The sequence below is a fragment of the Haplochromis burtoni genome, unplaced genomic scaffold, assembly GCF_018398535.1.
Source record: "Haplochromis burtoni strain Fernald_Lab_line unplaced genomic scaffold, NCSU_Asbu1 Contig_27, whole genome shotgun sequence".
Taxonomy (NCBI): domain Eukaryota; kingdom Metazoa; phylum Chordata; class Actinopteri; order Cichliformes; family Cichlidae; genus Haplochromis; species Haplochromis burtoni.
In genome coordinates, this window is record NW_024582388.1 from 1185364 (window position 1) to 1204326 (window position 18963).

The following is an 18963-nucleotide window of genomic DNA, read 5'->3' on the forward strand; positions in this document are numbered from 1 at the left end:
CTTCACCAGCTCCCTTTCTTTCTTCACATTTGGTGGGTAACCTTCTCTGCATCTGCATTTCCATCTCCTCTCACTGTGTTTTGCCTCCAAGCTGACTCGGTAGATTGATGGATGTGTGGATGAAAAGACAGACGCAGGGCAGGTAGCAGGCAGAGAGTGAAAAACACACTTGGCTTGAATATCAATCAGGCGTAGTCTACACACATTACATTTTACAAACTGAAATACAACTGTTTGTGAGCAGTTTTTGGATGCTGCTGCTGTCACTCAGTCTTGGCAGAAGCCACTCTCAGTGATTCATGCATACTGATGCTAATTTAGTTTTCATGTTTGTTTATGTTCATGAAGTTCATGTTTTTACATGGTGCCAGATGTTGTACTTAATTATCTTTGCAGAAACATGTAACAGGATGCTCGGCATGTATGGCGTTGCCTCAAAGTTGTGTTTTTTAATCAGGAAGGGAGCTTATAATGACCAAGGCAGAAGCAAGATGGCAGAACACAGAGAATTAAGTGGCTTTATTAATGTGTGGGAAGTGAACAGTGGAGGCTGTGGGTGCGCTTTAAACCACATTGGTGTTTACTCTACAGCAACAGTCAAGGTTTCTCTGCTATCTCCCTACCTCTGCTAGCTTTAACACACAGCTTATCGAGTACTAACGTGAGTAATGGCACCAAACAGCCTTAAATCTCTGCTCTGCTGTAGCAAAAATTTATTTCTCCCTCTACCTTCAGAAGCCATGACAGCCAGCAGAGCCACAAACAGCTATTCACTAGCAAGCGGTGCCAATCAAACGGCTGATTGGTGACAATTATCACAGTGAGCGATGCAGATGAGGCTATTGGCTGGCTGTCGCCATGGGTGAAGTTTGATGAGGCAAACTGCCACACTGGTCGATACTCATCTTTAGATTACAGCAGAGCTTTAAGTCTGGCTGACTCTGCATAGCTGGTAGTTAGATGGCAGGATTTATTTGATCTGTGGTTATCAGCTGCAGAGGGTGGAGAGTGCGATGTGAAAGGGCTGAAATGGGACTCGAGGGAGATGAGGTCCAGTGCTCAAAATGAGCAGCTCGAGTCTCCATCTAAAGCTAGACTGCACTTTTTCTTCTGCGTTTTAGAGCCTGTAGAGACGAAACAGTCTGTCAGTTAACAACAACATAAGGGTGAAAGATGTTCTAAATTCACAGTAGCGCATTACTTGGGTAATTTAAGCTAAAAAAAACGAGATCGGGCTTTCTTGGCACATAGTTATGAATTACAAATGGCGATTACTAAGCCTAATATATTAAATCTAATGTAGAGTAATGAAAAGAATTAAGTGAGCAGCTGTTGTATTACAGGTGACATAATTCTCAGCAGGTATAAAAGCCCTTAATCTAAGCTGAACAATCTATTTTATCACTAATGTGAAACTACATCAGTGTGACACGTAATATGCTGAGCAGGAAATTGAGCTTACACTGTAATGGTAGGATAACAAAGAAATTGGAAATGTTATTCAGATTTGCTGTATTTTTATTCAAATTCCTGCATCACCAATACAAGAATCTGGCATAAAATCACATTTAGTTTAGGAGAGAAGCAGGATTGAAAAAAGCTAAACTGTGCCTTTACAGTTTTGAATGTAGTTAAATTCAAGCAACTTTTTCAAAGCGGTTACTAAACTGTGCCGAATGCATTCGACGATCCTTTTTGAACCGCACTTTGGGCGTGGCCAAATTCTGGTGCTCACCAAGATTTGTTGTTGTTGTTTTGTTTGATGACTGATGCTGACTTTTTATTTACAGTCAAAACTGTGTGAAAGTTTCAGAATCTCGGTCTACACGGAGCATTTTACTTGTAAAGATTGTGGCTGTGAATTTCTTCGGGTCGTTTTTCTTGCGATGAAAGCAATCTGGATGTTTGTCTCATCTTGCGATAGGGCACAGCTGGATGGTTAAAAAAATCTAGAGTACATGAAAGTGAAACTGTAAGTTTGTGCAGATGCAAAGGCAGCATTTCGATGATATGACATTTTGTCTTTGCGACCGCTTCAGTTGTTTCCGAGCCACGGTTGATACTCAAAGTCTCTGCACTCGTCAGATTTATCGTTTTCATGTCCTGCATGCGCTTTTTCTTGAACTGCCTAACTTTATCCACTAGTTCCCTGATTTCTGTTATAGTCGAATGTTCACTGTTTATGTAAATGAGTATATTTTATTTCCTGATTACTTTTGGTTCTTCTGTCCCTCCTCCATCCTCTAGAATGCTGAGCCCCAGATGCAAATCCCCAGAGATTTGGTAAGACACCACCCTTACACCGACCTGCAACAAACCTCCACCTCTCTTCTTTAACAACTCTTTATTTAGCCCAAACTCCCCCTCCCGCTCTTATCACCCAACTTATGCATGCATCCAGCCTCTGCTGCTAAACTAGCTGGTTAATCAGAGTGCAAGTCAGTACCCTACCTATAGTGTTAGTCACTAATTTAAATCTCTAGCTAGAGTCGCTGTAACAAGTCACAATTTCATGCTTCATCAGTATGTGTGGCTGTTGAAGTTGTGCTGCAGTATAATTTGCTCCATAACTCCCTTCAGAGCTGTGTTTGCCAGTGAAGGTGGAAGTTTGCTGTATTTGTTAGCTGTGGATAAGGCTGTCAGTCTGGCCTTGTTGCTGCAGACCCGCTCCGATATGTGAGGCGAATAACAAACCCAGTTTAGTTTAGGGGGAAATGCAGACAGTGCAGTGAAACGTGCACAGACACTTTGACAGCTTTAATAGATTAACGGTTTCCGTAATTGAGGAATTTAACATAAAGTATATAGCGTGCTATAAATGTCTGACAGAGATTCTTAATCTTGGGATTGTACCCTATGGAGTATGTTTCCGAATCTACCTTCTGTGAATAATCAGCCCTCATCAGGATGTACAGTGTGTCCAACTGTTACAGTGTGGTCTTTATGGCACACATTACCCAAAAAGGCTCTCGATTGCAGCAGCTGTTAAAAGCTCGTCTGTTTTTACTGCTCGTATTAAAAAGCTATTCAGATTTCCATAATTCTCCATTTACATGCCAAATTTGATTTGTGATTTAACAGACTTCACGTCTTCACATCTGGCCTTACCTTCAGGTTACATCTGGCTGAGTGCAGGTAATTGGTTAGGTTTTTGCGTGGCACATTAGAAGTGTAATTGCCCAGTTAATCTGATTGGCGGTTCTACCTGCCAGCTGTGGGGATGATCCTCGTCGTGACGAAGCGTTATGGCGGGGCGTTGTTGACTATTGTGACTGCAGCTGGCACATTTCATATGTGTGCACATGTGCAGAAAAGATGACGCGTATCATTCCAGAAGCATTAGAATAAGTGCAGATAAACACCACTGTGTCTCCCGTTGCTGCATTTCAATGTCACATTTTAAAGTCGGAATGGTATAAGCCATCCTTGGAAGAATTGTGCTGTTTTCCTTCCAAAAGTGCACTATAAGTTTAAACTTTTGGAATATTTATTGGGAATTAATTGCTTTGCTTTTGCCTTTTACTCACATTTCTTTTTCTCAGTAATGTAAAGAACAATCCAGGTGGTCTGTGTGGTTTGTGTAGCAGTTTCATGTGGTTTTGTCTCTTTCTGACTCTGATCTTTTTAGGAATTGATGCTAGCCTAATTATTTATATATATATAATGTAGCAATTTGCAATTTGCGTCTTTAATGCAAGAAAATAATGTCCGTTTCCTCAATTTTGGATGTTTCCCACCCTAAAGATCGATGTGAACCAGAGCCAGACGGATAAGAAAAAGCACCACAGTCCTGCTGTCTCCTCTCGCTTCTCTTTTCAACTCCCTTCTTTCCTGCTTTCCAAACTCCAAACCTCCAGATGAGCCTTCTCCTTACCCTTTCCCGGAACATCAACTGCCATAATGGATTCAGTGCCTTTCAGATGTTATCTGTTGTCAGGCGCCTCATTTTAAACATCTCACTGCCGATAACAGCAACAATAGCAGAGGCACCATGATGGTGTAAGGGGCAGGGAGTGGGTCCGAAAGAACATCTTTTAATGGACATGCAAGTATTAGATAGCTTTCCAATGGAAAAGGCGGGATAACAGCAGTGCCCCTGGGACAGCAGCTCGTTATTATTGTCCTCATTCTCGTATTAGTTTTCTTAAGTGACCACATAATAAAAACAACTATATAGAACATTGTGAAAATTCAAATCACTCTCAAATCATTACTTTTGTTCAGCCAACTGTCCAAAGTTGAAAAGCATTTAATTAAAACATCTAAAGCTTTCAATTCTTTAACAGTAAGCAAAAAGCAGGCTCACGTGCCGCATGGGGAGCTTAATTATGTCTGTTGATTTTCTTAAACTTTTCTGTTATGCATCTCTACAGTGCAGTTAGTCGTGTTAAAAAAAGCTAACAAAACTTACTATGTAGACAGCTTTTAGATCCGCGGCTTTGCCGGCACTCAGCTGGGTTTTTGGAAGCCGGCACAGCATGACTCATCCTTTGAGAGAGCTCTGTCAAGGGTTACACGGCAGACAAAATGCAGCAAGTGAAGTGGAAAAAGCACTCGCTTTATGAAATCGGTCCAATGACCCAAAAATCACGCGCGATTTTACAGTAGTGCTTTAGAGGTTGGCTAAAACTTTTAGTTGTTTTGTCATGTTTACGCGGTAAAGCCACCGTGCTCTCCAATCATTGCAATAAAAATGGCCAATGATTAAGGAGACTCCTGTTTCTTTTAGCACTTCATCCATGGCATTAGCGCCCATGACCCTCTTTGTTACATATTTGGTCAAGTCACTTTAAACTTTCTGGCCAAATAGGTTCTTTATTGCAAGTAGTGTCTTGGACTCAGTAAGTGGTCCATGTCTAAGGGGCTTCTGTGTCTAACCTGTTGACTTTGACTGCTCCCTTTAGCATCCACGGCAGCCTGTGACAGCCGGGAAACACCATTGGCTGATAGAGGTAACTGCTGCATGACATCAACAGCGTGGGCTATTATGTGCTGTATAGGGGGAAAAGGGCATGAAAGGCAAATGAGATACTTTGGGTGGCTCCACAAATAGACTGGGAGTCATTTAAGCAATCCATTGCTTTCCCAGTGGTCTGTAAAAACAAAAGACTTTGTTGGGTTTTCTCTTCTGTCTCTTCCTCGCCCCCTTCTTCTCATTGTTTCGTCTCCTGTCTCTGTCTTTGTTAGTTCCCCTTTTCTTTATTTCACTCCCCCCCCACCTCTCTCTCTGCCTCACACACGCACACTTAAGACACACTTTAAGACTTAAATCCTCTTCTCTGCACCTGGCTGCTACAATACAGTGCTGATCAAAGGCATCCGTCTTTACATGCCTGCTCTGATAGTTTCATAATGGGCCCATAACGTGAACATTCAGCTCCATTGTTTATGCCATTAGTCATACTGGCTTATGGAAAATTACTGCAATGCTATATTGAAAAGCCATCAGCAGGAGCAGCAGTAATGCTACAGCAGCGCCGTGCCAAGATGCTATCTATCACATGTGAATGTTTCTCTCTGCACACAAAGCTGTTATGAAATGGTAATTTGTTAGCACATTTTGGTGTAATGATGAAGGATTTTTTCACAGCGTGATAAAGCATTCAGCATGGCCGCCCATGACATATATTTACAGAAGAATCTGGCAGCATTATACTGTATTTGTCTGTGAGGAGGTCAGAAGTGTGGTGCTGTTGTGTGGGAGGAGTTTGTATTTTTGTTTTTAAACTACAACTTGCATGACAAACCAAAGCCGTGCATTAGTGCAACATCATTTCATTTGCAGCTCGTAATAACAAGTCAGTCGGTGAAAACCGTGAGCGCATGATGCATCAAAGCTTCTATGTTCTGCTCTTTGTTTCAACGCTTCGTAACATACAGCACCCGATACAGCAGTTGTTACATGAAGTAAAGTACCGAACGTGTCCGGGGGGTTTTTTTGGACTCCTCTAAGGTTTTGCAAAAATATAACAAACATTACGCCATATTTCATTTATACAACTGTGCACAGTTTATTTGTTAAGCAATAAATGCTGTCAACGGTGGAATATGGGGTCGTAATTCATTTTTGATTAACTGAAAGAGAATGCACAGTCACCAAAGTTTTCATTCCAGGAAGTTAATGAAATTATCTCACATATTTCTGGATCATAACAGCAGACTCCATGGCAGGCATTCAGATTCAACCTTTGGAGAAACTAGCACTGTTGAGCTGTGTTTATAGCCACGAGTCAGCTCTACTGACTGGGGTAATAATTGCATCATATCTCTATCTCAAAAGATCTGATATGATATTCCTCACTCTGCATTTTCCACATTAGGTGGCTGGTTATTGCTGCTGCATGTCTGATGGCCTACGTCAGCATAAATCTATCTGGCAATAACGGTGACAAGTATTCTTATTTAAAGTCTAAAATGCTGGTGTCTTCTAAGCGAGCATAACTAATAAAACAAAGCCTGACTTTAAAGCAGTACCTATTGTGCTTTTCCTATTATTTATATGTATTCAACGGTGGGGACGCTGAAGCCTGAGGGTGATAGGTGGAACAAAAGGGCTAACACAGAGTGACTGACAGTCATTCATGATCACAATCACACCTATGCTCAATTTAGAATCACCAATCAATCTAACATACTGTGGGAGGAAGCTGAAGTACTCAGCGAGAGTGCATGAAAGCTCCACACAGGAAGCTCCTGGCTGACCAGTGGATTCCTGATCCCAGTCACTCTACACATGTGAGGCAACAGTCCTAACCACTGTCTCAGTCATCCAGGTTATTGCAGTCTAAGAAGCTTGGAAGGAAAAGCGTCTGGACTTCTTGAGGTTTTTAAAGACGTTTCACCTCTCATCTGAGAAGCTTCTTCAGGTCTAAGAGCAACTGGTGGAGAGTCCCGGATTTTAAACCCTATGGGAGTGGGTGTAGATCACAATCAGCCAAGGTTTCAGGCAAGTCCATTGGTGAAACCTAGCCCCACCCTATCATGTGATTTACTGAGATCAAATGACCCAGGATGTGAGTGGGCGTTAAGGCGTCTGGGAAGGGATCTTCTTCAGTTGCTCTTAGAACTGAAGGAGCTTCTCGGATGAGAGGTGAAACGTTTCCAAGGAAACTTAAAGAAGTCCAGATGGTTTTCTTTCTAACTCCATAGGTCCTAACCACTCAACCACCGTCCAAAGCTCTAAAACTGTGCCCAGTGTACTCAGTGTGCAGGTGATCCTTGATAGCCAAAAGCTCAGACGTGACAATGCTCTAAACATTTTATTTCGGACAGTTTTTTGCACTCTGTATGATGTCGGGTAACATGGATCTTCATGAGCTCAAAAGCGACAACCCACCTTCTGTTTGCAGTGAATGAAAAGAAAACTGTCCTAAAAGAGTTAAAAGGACACATTTCAGACAGAGGATGAACTGAGTCTCTGTGTGAGGTCAATAAGTCTGTTGAAAGATAATATTACTGTACCTAACTGTACTGCTTTCAGCCTCAAATAATATTTGCATTTCAATTTCTGTCCTTCTAGTCAAATACATTGAGTAGTCATGACTGGTGGACAGTTCATAACTTACTGCAACCCTGTAAACTTTGAAATTGGAGTTTTTCTGTTGATGGGGTATCTGTTGCTCTTACTACTGTACATGATCTGAATATTGGTGTTATCGCCACCTCAGGTAAATAGCAGCTTAGTGGGTTTTTTTTAGCTGTAATGTAGCAAGAAGTCATTACTGGAGTTACATAACTTGTATCATTATTAGCACAGGAGAATAGCAGCAGTGATTAATGGTTGCAGCTCGGTGGCAGCAGGCACAGTGGTGTTTCTGTGTTTTCCAGAGGCCCGGTGGTGACACATACAAGTCAATCAGAGAGGGCCATTCTACCACAGAACAGGCCTTTTGGCTTAATTAAAGTGATGTTTCAAGCTGCCACCTGGCCATACCCTCACGCACACACACACTACAGCCACCCATACAGCCCATTACGCACACACAGACTGTATGCAGCTACGTAGACTATCAAGAGCCTTTTGCACATTGCAAACTCTAAAACGCACGGGTCATATGGCACGATTTACACAAACACGCAACACCTCGGATGCACACGCACCACTACACATTTGCACATAAGTATACTCGCGCACTAGCACACACGGGCGTAGAGTGACTGGGAGCAGCTGCTAGTGTAATTGCTTGGGGTTGGATGAGGTTATAAATGGTTTCTAGTGGCCGAGAGAGAGGGAGAGCTAGAAAGAGGGCAGCTGATTAGTTTTGGACTGCAAGTTGAACGTGTGTGTGTGTGTGTGTGTGTGTGTGTGGATATCAGCCTCCATAAGGCTGTAAAGGAAGTGTCTATCAGCATAGTCATATCATAGAAGGATAGCATGGTTTTTTTTTTTGGGTTTTTTTTGTTCACACACACAAATCATACCAACACACACACTTCCTCTCTTTCCCCCTGTCACTGGCTTTCTCTATGACACACATACACACTCCACACACCTGCCTTCCTCTCCTCCTCCGTGCTGTGCCTGCCTCGGGTGCGTCGATCACACAGGTATTTGATATTCATGGTTTATCAGCATGGAGCTACAGCGAGACACATCAGAAAGAGTGGGAGAAGGTGAGGGGGAGGGGGGACAAGTAGGAGTCATGAATAGAGGGGAGAAAAGGGGGAAGCAGGAAAGGAGGGTGCGAGAAAAGGGGAGGAGAGTGGAAAGACGAGGACGAGGGAAGAGGCTACGAACATTTATTTTTTCTTCACTGGAAAAAAGGATCATAGCAGAAACGACCAAAGTCAGGCACTTTTTGGGTATAGTGTGGATTGTAAAGGGTGAGATGGAGTGATGCTGATGAAGATACAGGAACATAGAGCGAGGATGGCAGTGCATAAAGCAGCAAAAGAAAGCCAGGAATATGAAAAGATTTGGAGTATGAATAAGCAGAGATGGACTGTGCTACAGTAGGCAGCCAACAATGCTCTCCACGCCCGACTTCTCTCGACCAATTACACCCTCCACTGCCCCCTTTTTACTTCTCTCTCTCTTTTCAATCATCACCTCCAGCCCTCATTTCTTCCCCCCCCCTTAAAATTCCCCTCAACTGACTTTTCCAGATGCCATCAAATCGACAGGTTTGCATAGCCAAAGTCAAGCTAATCATTCCAGGCCCCGCAGCGGAGAAGGAAAAAGCAGGAAAAGAGTCTGATTCCCCGTAATGCTCAAGTTTTAGTTACTGCACACATACAAAGAAGAGCAGAGGCTTTGAAGGTGTGAGACTTGCATTAGATGTGCTGCACTGGAGAGGTTTGGGGAGGATGGATGGGAATGAGTGAAAATGAGAATGCGAGAGGGACAGAAGGCTTCAGAAAGCTAGTGTGTGTGAGAGGGCTTAAATAGGAGAATTTAATGCGTCATCTTTTCCTTCTTTTAAGTGTCAAGTTTTATGTTACAGCCAAAATTTGGTCAGCAGTTAACAAAAAACAAAAGTTATTGCTCCGAGTTAAAGCCTGTTAATCCTCAAAGCCCCGTCCAACTCACTGTCATCACCTGTGCTGACTTGAAACACTCCAGTCCCATCAATCTGTGGTTGTTCTTATGTAGAAGTTCTTCCATTTCTTAAGTCGGATAACTGAGAAAGAAGGAGCTGCTTACTTTATGGATGCCACCTGTGAACTAGACAAAAAGCATTTTTCCTGTGATTTCAGAGTTTTCAGACTTAAGCGGTGTTTATCTGAACAGAGTTCAAATTTGAGGCTCACGTTTTCAAGTGCATCTTTCTGCACAGTACTTTGAGAAAAGCTAGTTTTCCGTGTGGCACAATCACTACTTTAGCGTCAAGGATAAAAGCAAAAACGATGGCTCTTCAAATTTAGATGTTTTAATGTTGGGTGTGCTCGTAGGAATAAATGATAAGAGGGGGAAACGAGGAGCTGAAGAGATGGGCGACGGAAGAACAAGTACGTGGGAGCTGGGGAAGGGAGGTGGCGCAAAACAGGGAGGAGATGAGGAGATGGAGATTTAAAAAATAAATAAATGTGAAAGAGCAGTATAAAAATACGAAAAGCGGAGAGAGTGAGAGATACAGGCGCACAGTGAGAGAGGTGGCAGTGTCTCTCCTTTTGTGTTCCACGTGGATTCATCCCTTTCTGTCGGCCTTTCATTCACACTCCCTCGCTCGCTCACTCTGTCATTGTCATGCTCGCACTCTCTCATTCTTCTCACCCTTTTCTTTTCGGCTCCTCGCCTTTCCACCCTCTCCATTTCCCCCCCATCCCTCCTCAAGCCCATCGCTACTTTCCTTTCCATCACCTTCATTCAGCTCCTCTCACTTTGAACCTTCTTTGCCTCCTGTGCCTGTGTGGGGGTTTTTTCTTCTGATTTTCTTGTTGGTGTATTTTCTCTGTCTGGTCTTAATAACAATAATAATCAGTTAGATAATTCAGGATCTCAGAAAAACAACAATTAAGCTTTATTTAAAAGTTGGTACACTGCGTCCAATTTAAGATAAATATTTTGGATCATGACTAAAATTTAGATTATAGGTTATCAGGTTGTAACTTTGTTATACATAGTAATAAAATGTTACTTATAATTTTGCTTACACACTGTAAACAGGGATGTAGTAGGAGTAGAGCACATTTGATGCACACAGTTGGCCTTAGTGGTAAAATCATGTACTTCAGAACTTTTCCCAGGCTGACCCACAGCTCCTTTCCAAAAAAAAAGAAGGAAAAAGTAGCCTCTCTGGCGGTTTATGCTAATCTTAGCTCCACAGACTTCTCTCCACAGATGGTACCATACCTGATCTGTGGCAGGCCCACTCGCTGCCTGTTAAAGTGCTGTCACGCAGGATGCCTCGTGAGTGGCACGCTCTGAAACCCATTATTTACACTGCTTCGCTCAAGCTGTGACTGCTGCCCTCGCAGCCAATGGAAAGACGGCATCCACGCAGCAGTGTGCAGGGATCGAGGGAAAATTGATATTATAGGTGTAAAGTAACTGAATTATATCATTGAGCTTCGAGATTGTAGTAAGATCATCAGAGAAAATCTTTTGATTTGTTCCTCTCAGTAATGAAGAAAAGAGGTGCAGGACACAGACTGAAACACTGCTGGAAGTCTTTAACTGTTTTGCTCTGACCTTGGTGACTGCCTCAAACAGCACATTGAACCCTGTGGTGTGGAGTGCACATATTGCATGCTGAATGAGAGTCTCATCAATCAGAAAGAAGAGCAATGAAGTTAAATAGCAAAAATAAAATTTTGACATCGTCTTCAAAATAAAGAAGCCCAAGGTTTTGTTTTTGCAAAGATAATATTCATTATATTTCCACACTAAACCATAATTGTGTTGGTTGCTAGTGCGCATTTAATGTGTAAAATCAACATTGCAAATGCTGTAAACGAGCCTGCGGTGGTTTAACGACTGTTAATACCTACAAAAAGACACAATACTAAGCCCCCTCCCTAAAATGTTATTAGAAGCATCTGTAGCTTCAATGACAGCACGCATTTGCTGTGACATGATCTTGCTAATCATATGCAATATCACAACATTGATTTCCATCCAGAGTAGCACTGATTTTGACAAGTTCTCGTATTAATGTTGGTCGGGATTTTGGACTCTGTGGAGGCCGATGCATGTAAGAAAATGTCTCGTGCTCTCAGAAGTGATCCTGATGAATCCTGGCGGGAGCATGCCCGTGCCATTAGCGAAGAAAAAGTACAATTAATTGAAGCAACCTCCACCCTCTTTTATCAAAAACTGGTGGAACCAGCTGATGAGCAAGCACATTTTAGCTAACAGAGACCAGCATTAGCTAGAAATGCAGTAAGTTATAGCATTTAAAATAACAGGCTTAACTGATTAGTTAATTAATTGATTTTTACCTGAGTTTGCCATCTGTGGATACAGTATCAGTCTTAACTATGTCTACCAGACTAACTGCTAACTGCCGTTGCTGGAAGGCTCTCCAGTCTCTTTTGTGTTTTGGAAAGGCGAAAAGACTTTGGAGCATCTCCGACGTTACCATTTATTTTGCTCTCAGGGTTACCAGATATACTTTCCAGTCCAATTATCTTGTAAGTTTTGCATAACGCTGTGTGAAATATGGCAGTTAAATTCAATCAAACTATTAGATTTAAATCTAAAAGGGAACAGGAGGCTATTTTCAGCCCTGAAATAAAACCTCATTTACAGATCAGTTCTATTGTGACTTCACTTTTCTTCTTATTCACTTACTCACAGCTCAGGAGTCACTTTTTAATTAGCCTTAAATTTATTCCAGCAGAATGAATTGCACCAAAATAATTAAATTCCTGTTGTCTTTATTATTCTGCAGCACTCGTATCAAATCGACTCGTGCTCTGTTTTTAATTTTCTCACAACTTTATTCCAGGTAGCATTCTTTTGTCTTTCTGAAACACGCAGACACCCTGACGGTGCTCTTCGTGCTTCCTTGTCCTTTATCTTCCTCCTCCTTCCTTCCTCCCCTTCCCTCCCCGTCCTTTTTACTCCATCCTCACTTTGCCCTCCTCCTCCGCCACTTTGCCTCTCCCTCCATCCCTCTTTCTCCCTCCTCGGTTGCACCCAGAGTAATTCCATCTCTCTCCCAGCAAACAAAGGGAGCTAATGACATGCTGACACCGAGCCCGATGATTGAATTCATTAGGCGTGCACAATAATTGCCAGGCGCTAGCGTGCACGCACCCATCTATTCAGAGGACAGCTGTCAAATAACAAGCAAGAGAGAATAGCTTTTTATTGTTGGAGCTGGAAGAGAGAGGGAGAATGAATTTAGAGAAAGAGTGAGAGAAGCACCTGTTGTGGAGGGGAAGAGACAGAGAGAGCACTCAGCATGTCAATTAGGCTGCTGTGTTCATGCGGGGTTACTGGGAAGTTTACTGCCTGTTTGACGCACTTGGCATCATGATTCAGGTGCGAGGTTTGTGCTTTTTTTTTCTATAGGAACACTTTTAGTCAGACGTTTTTAGTGGAGACATTCAGCTGTGACTTAATATCTAAGCCACAACTCTTAGTTCTGAGGTGAGGCCCTAGTCCTGAGTATACAGGGATGTTTAAGAAGAGTACGTCTTGACATTTGTTGGCCATATTTGGAGTCTCCGTGTCCTTCAAACACTAAATGTAGTTGTGGCGTTGATCTGGAGTGCATTTGTGCTGTAATGATTTGAAATTAACAGGAGATAATCATATTGGACTGAGCTTGAACACCTCATAAGGCTGACATTAATCACAATATAGATGCAGTATATACTCTGTAATCTAATCAGAAACACGCACTGGCAAATTTGCAGTTATTGAACACTTCTTAGTTGTGTACCTGCAGATGCTTCACAGTAAATGCTCTCCAATTGCATTTGCTTTGATTCACGCTGCGCTTTCAAGTACATGACAGAAGTGTTCAGTTAGCCAAGATATTGGCTGTTGTGGAGCTTCATATAACTGTGCAGTGTTTGTTGTTGGTGGATGGGAAGCAGGTTAGTGTTATGTCATTTCTCATTTGTCGGAGCGGGCTACAATCCTTCTCCAAAATTCTTCCACTGTAGGAGACGGCACTGCAGAACTTACTCGGACTTGCAGCTTATTCACTGGCACCAAAGATCAAAGCTAACACATCACATCCCAACTATTATAAGATGCCATTTTGATGTCAGAATGGATATTTCCTTAATTTATCTGGTTCAGCGTTGAGTAATGAGAGCCGTGTGCCTTAATTATACAACAGAAGTCTCTGCCTGCATATACTAAGCACCTGATTTAACACTTAAGACTGGTAGTCTAACACTAATAAATCTGTTGTAGATAATGAGCTTGCACTCTGATTTACCTCCCTGCTAACTGCCCTGCTGCAAATTATATGCAGGTTCTTTTCATTAACCTCAAGTAGCCAAATGAATGTCCTTTTAACTTTTGTACTTTTGCTAACCCCAAGAAGACGGAGAAAGTGTGGCAAGGCTGAAGGGGTGTTTGCTTTACTGCTTAGGCTAAATGCATGAATGTTTTTGGTTTGGATGATTAAATATTTATTACGGTGTACGAGCATTTAGATGTATTTAAATGTGATTCTGTCTCGGCGGATTCTCAAAAGTTCTTTCGCTCTGTAAATTGGGCTCCATATCTCAATCTTTGCTCCGCCTCTTACAGAAGACAGAGGAGGACGAGTTGGTCCTGACCCCTGATGGGACCAGAGAGTTCCTGACCTTTGAGATCCCCCTCAGTGACTCGGGTTCTGCAGGTTTGGGTGTGAGCGTTAAAGGCAACCGCTCCAAGGAAAACCATGCAGATCTGGGCATCTTTGTCAAATCCATCATAAATGGAGGTGCAGCCTGCAAGGTACAGTAGCCTCTCTCATGAATAATAAAGCGTCTGAATGGAAACAAAGAAGAAAGATTAAAAATGTGTTCATTCATGGAGGCAAGTTTTTTTTTTGTTTTTTTTTTAATGAAATTGAAATATAAAGATGCTGATTCAGTTAAATCTGACTCTAAATGTTATGTACACCAGCAAGTCCTAACTGACACCTGGCCGGCGGCAGAATCATTAAGTTTAGAATTAAATCTGTGTGTCTTTACATTACATTAGAATGTCTTTGTCTTAAAGCTTTTTATATTTTAGGTGTGATTTTTCGATATGCCAAACTTTAAAAAGTAACGTTAACCTTCTAACAGGGAACATGAGGTAAACGACTTTCCTGGTTCTAAGAAACACTTAAGCTGTGATGAGCTCTATGAGCACAAAGCAGCCTTTCTTCCATGGCTGTCTGTAGTGCTGCAGTCAGTTTCAATAGTCCTTCAACTTGATTGTTTTTCATACAAACAAGCTTGTGTTGACAGCTCATGATAATGGCCTTGAAAGCACTGTTTTCTCCAAGACATTAGATCATGACTAGAAACAGGATCCTCTTAGTGAGTGAGGTCGTTTGTCTGATTAGATCAAGGTTATTGTTAAACCGGAGGTGTAAGTGCTTTTAGGTCTATTTGCAGCGTTTATTGTTCAGTCAGTAAAAATACACAATGCACTTTTTCCCATAGTGTTCAAAGTTTAAACAGCATATGTAATTGGTTGTTTATTAAAAGGACGGGCGACTGCGAGTAAATGACCAGTTGATTGCTGTCAACGGCGAGTCGCTATTGGGCAAAACCAACCAAGACGCTATGGAGACGCTACGCAAGTCCATGTCAACTGAAGGCAACAAGCGTGGTATGATCCAGCTCATTGTGGCCAGGCGAGTTGCCAAAAGAAATGAGGTAGGAACCAAGGTGAAGGATGGATTTGAATGTCTGGTTCTCGGCTGTGTGAATTTATATAGACCAGTACAATCATTACTTTTTAATTAGAACCGCTGCTTTGCCGATTTTGCTAATGTGTCTTACTGATGATTAAATGGGAGTCTGAGAGGGCTTAAAGCCTCAGTTTTAGAACTTATCCAGCATATTGGCCGTTATATTGCCTGATGTTGGCTGTTTGGAGATAAATCAGTGTCAGAATTTCCAACGTTGAAAAATTAAAAGTGGAGATGGAAGAAACACCCTTCAACCATTGACATTGCTTAATCTGTCCACCAGGGGGCAGAGCGTAAACGACTGATCCATGACTTGTAAAACAGTTATTAACTTATTTTAAAACAGCATTCACATATCACCTTAGTAAATGGGCTGATTCTTATATAGCGCTTTTCTACTCTCCCGGAGTACTCAAAGCCCTCACCTTAGTAAGGACTCATAAATAACTAAACTAGTGCTGTCAGCGCTAATGCGTTAACACAAACTGACTCGCGTTAACACAAACTGACTCGCGTTAACACAAACTGACTCGCGTTAACGCGTCAAAATTGGCAAATCCCCGTTAACGCAGATTAGTCCGTGTGAGGGGTTCCTCGGCGTTAACGACTAACGCGATTAACAATTAACTCATCTGGAGCATTTTGGGCAGCTTGTCCGATTTGTCCATTCTGCACTCCAGATGGGTTGAGTGCGCTAAAACCTCATTTAATTGCGTTAATCGCGATGACAGCATTAACGCATTTACCCACGTTAACGCCGTATTAACATGTTAAAGCTGACAGCACTAAACTAAACATAACAAATGTTCAGGAAATCCACACATGTGGCTGTTATTTTGGATTTTAAAGTGACTAAATTTCATATTGGTCTAAAGAATGCCGTATTAGTCGGGATCTACTCAAGTTCAGCATCATAGCTGTGACCAGCACGCTTTTGTGTAAACCATGCAATTAGAAGATTTTACAACTAGTACAGCAACTATAATAATTTACTGTTTTTTCTCACTCTGAGCATATATGACCTTTTGCAGCAGCCGACTTGGCTTTCACAAATTCAAACCTCAGAGTTGTGCAGAGTTGAGCCGTTTCATTGGGAAAACTGTGGGGAAACATCGTGCCCAAGGCCGTGTCAACATTAGTTTTTGAGCAAAAGAAGGTGGCGTTCATTCAGTATTAATGCTCGGGCTTTTTTGTTACCAGCTGTTCTGTGATTTGAAGCAGTGTAGTGAGTTCTTCGACTGCTGCTGCTGATTCACAAAACATCCAGATTTAGACGCAGACTGCAGTTTGGTAAAGAACTGCTATTTCAGTCTGCTAGAGTCCAACCTTACTTCTAGTATTTTCAACTCTAATGGGGCAAATTTCACTTTCCAATCTGTTAGTATTCAGATCAGAATATCTATAGTTGCAGTTTCCATGTTGTTGGTTTTTTTTTTTTTGTTTTTGTTTCTCTAAAATTTGGCATTGCTGTTCCTGAATATAGCCACTTAAGTCATTAGGCCTGATTTCTGTGAGTTCCTTACTGTGATAAATATATAACAACCCAAAGCCAAACCACTGGGAAATACCCTTATAAGCATCAATTAATTATTTCATAAAATAAAAGGAAGCAGTCAGGTCATAGCATTTCACCAACCCCTTACATTCACTCCTGCCTCCCTTGAGGCAGGTGGAGGAAAAATACACGGCTGCGAACTGAGCTGCGCAACTTTTCTCCTCCCCTCAATGTCATGTTTTTACATTCTCCGTACACCTTGGCCTGTCGCCTGCTTGAAAGCTGAGGCTGAATCTGTGTGCACCGCTGCTGCGTGTCTGCAAATGGATGCGCACGTCCGTGTGCACGTGTACGCCTCTGGCAGTGCCTGGCTTCTCTGCTCTCCTTTTCCAACCTGGTGTGTCAAAGTTTTGATTTCCCCTCGGTCCGCCTCGTAATTGAAAGCAGAGGCTAAGCCTGGAGGTGTGTCTTGTGTGTGTGTGTGTGTGTGCGTGCGTGTTTTATCAGCCTGTGTGCGTGTATATATGTGTAGTGAAGCGTGCAGTTTGTGCTTTTGTACATCCAGCTTATGCACATATGCGTTTATTTACCAGGATATTTCTGCGTGTCCGTTTGCCAACACGTCCTATGTATATGCACACGCGTGTGTGTTGCCGACATGTCGAAGCAGTGAGACTTCACAGAGAGCCTGGTGGATGAATAAAATTCGAGCGCTGGGAGTCTCGTCAATCTTTGCTTCACATGCAGAGCTGGAGGCATGGCCTGAGGCTGTCCAAGTGTCTGGCTATTTATAAAAATAGAGTCCGTGACACTGAGAAAACAAGAGGAGGAAAACAACAATTTAATACACTTGTTCTCAAAGAGACTGGTCTGAGCTCGAAGCCCCATAGGCTCAGTATAGATTAACGCATCATAACCAGCCGTCAATCAAATATTACTTAAAATCTAATAACACCTAATTACTATAGGATAAGACCTATAGCTCATTTGACATTTAGCGACATATGTGATCAGATAAATCTTTATTTACTCTCCCTCCCGTGTCCCCGTCAATCCGATATCAATCTCAAATGTTTGCTTTTGCATAAATCACAGGCTCCACCACTTCCGATCTTTCCTCCATCCCCATAGAAACGCAGTGAACTCCAACCAGCCAACTTCCACATCACCGCTGGCACCCGAAGGGATCGAGACCTTCCAGGAGTTCAATTATCAGCCTGAATATGCAATGAGCTGCGGTGTGATTTGTCCACGTGCCCTCAGTACGGCGAATCCCATCGGCTATTACCGAGGCATTTCACCCCGGCCCCTCAGTCACCCGATTCATTAACTACCTCATTTAAAGTCAAGAGCAGCTGCATGCCGGCAGTCACAGCACCATATGGCGACCTTCGAAATGAGTCGGTCTCCGTAGTTGATTTGTTTTATCCATGTGACGTTTTCATTAGTTATGTTTGCCATCGTTCAAACGGTTTAATCTGTTCAGCAAATGACTTTCTTCATTTGTAGTGCAAGAAAGGCGTCCAGAAAAATTAAGACGTGTTAGCAGTAAAACTGGTAGAAACTTTTATTGGCATACTAACATTTTTTTCTACAGGAGGAGTTATTTAAAAAGGAAATGTCTATGATTTTCTTACCTTTCTACAAGAGCTATTATGGTGTCTTGCTTAAGGGTTTTGAATTTTGCCTTATTTCCAGTGTGAACTTATTGTATTACTCTACACTTCGCAGGCCTGTGCTGTATTTTTACTTGCGTGCATTTATTGGAAAGTTATAGGTTTCTGTGCTAAATGACGTTTTGCATTCACAACACAAGATCGAGTTCAGGGCTGCTGCAAGGGTTTATTTATTTATTCCTTTTTCATAAACAGACTTGTCTTGTCTAAACGACCCCGGTGAATCCCTAACAAGAAAGAAAAAGCAGTTTGATCGATGAGCTAAAGGTGATTCAGGATGTGAACATGTTTCTAGTCTTGCACAAAGAGCCTTCTTTTCTGTAATCTGCCTCATGACACTTTTGCCAGCATCCTAATATTACCACCATATGTATGCTCTCATAAACTGAAGTTTTCTGTTACATCCCTATCTATTCGACAGTGTTTATAGCAGCACAACCATTCACTGAAGTGAAAGGGATCATTGGGCAAAGACCTTCTGCCAAACTCAAATTCCAGC

The 18963-nt window shown here is 42.1% G+C and overlaps 1 protein-coding gene across 10 annotated transcripts in view; it reads left to right on the plus strand.

Moving 5' to 3' along the window:
* Nucleotides 1-18963, plus strand: part of pard3ab (par-3 family cell polarity regulator alpha, b) — a 249552-nt gene that overhangs the window by 136658 nt on the left and 93931 nt on the right. For 6 of the 10 annotated variants that reach the window (XM_005918020.3, XM_005918015.3, XM_005918016.3 and 3 more), the window contains 4 exons: nt 2248-2283; nt 4905-4952; nt 14156-14344; nt 15088-15258. In XM_005918020.3, the coding sequence (XP_005918082.1) occupies nt 2248-2283; nt 4905-4952; nt 14156-14344; nt 15088-15258 (444 nt within the window). The remainder of the gene's footprint in view (nt 1-2247; nt 2284-4904; nt 4953-14155; nt 14345-15087; nt 15259-18963) is intronic. The other 4 variants (XM_005918017.3, XM_014332314.2, XM_005918019.3 and 1 more) reach the window with 2 other exon arrangements.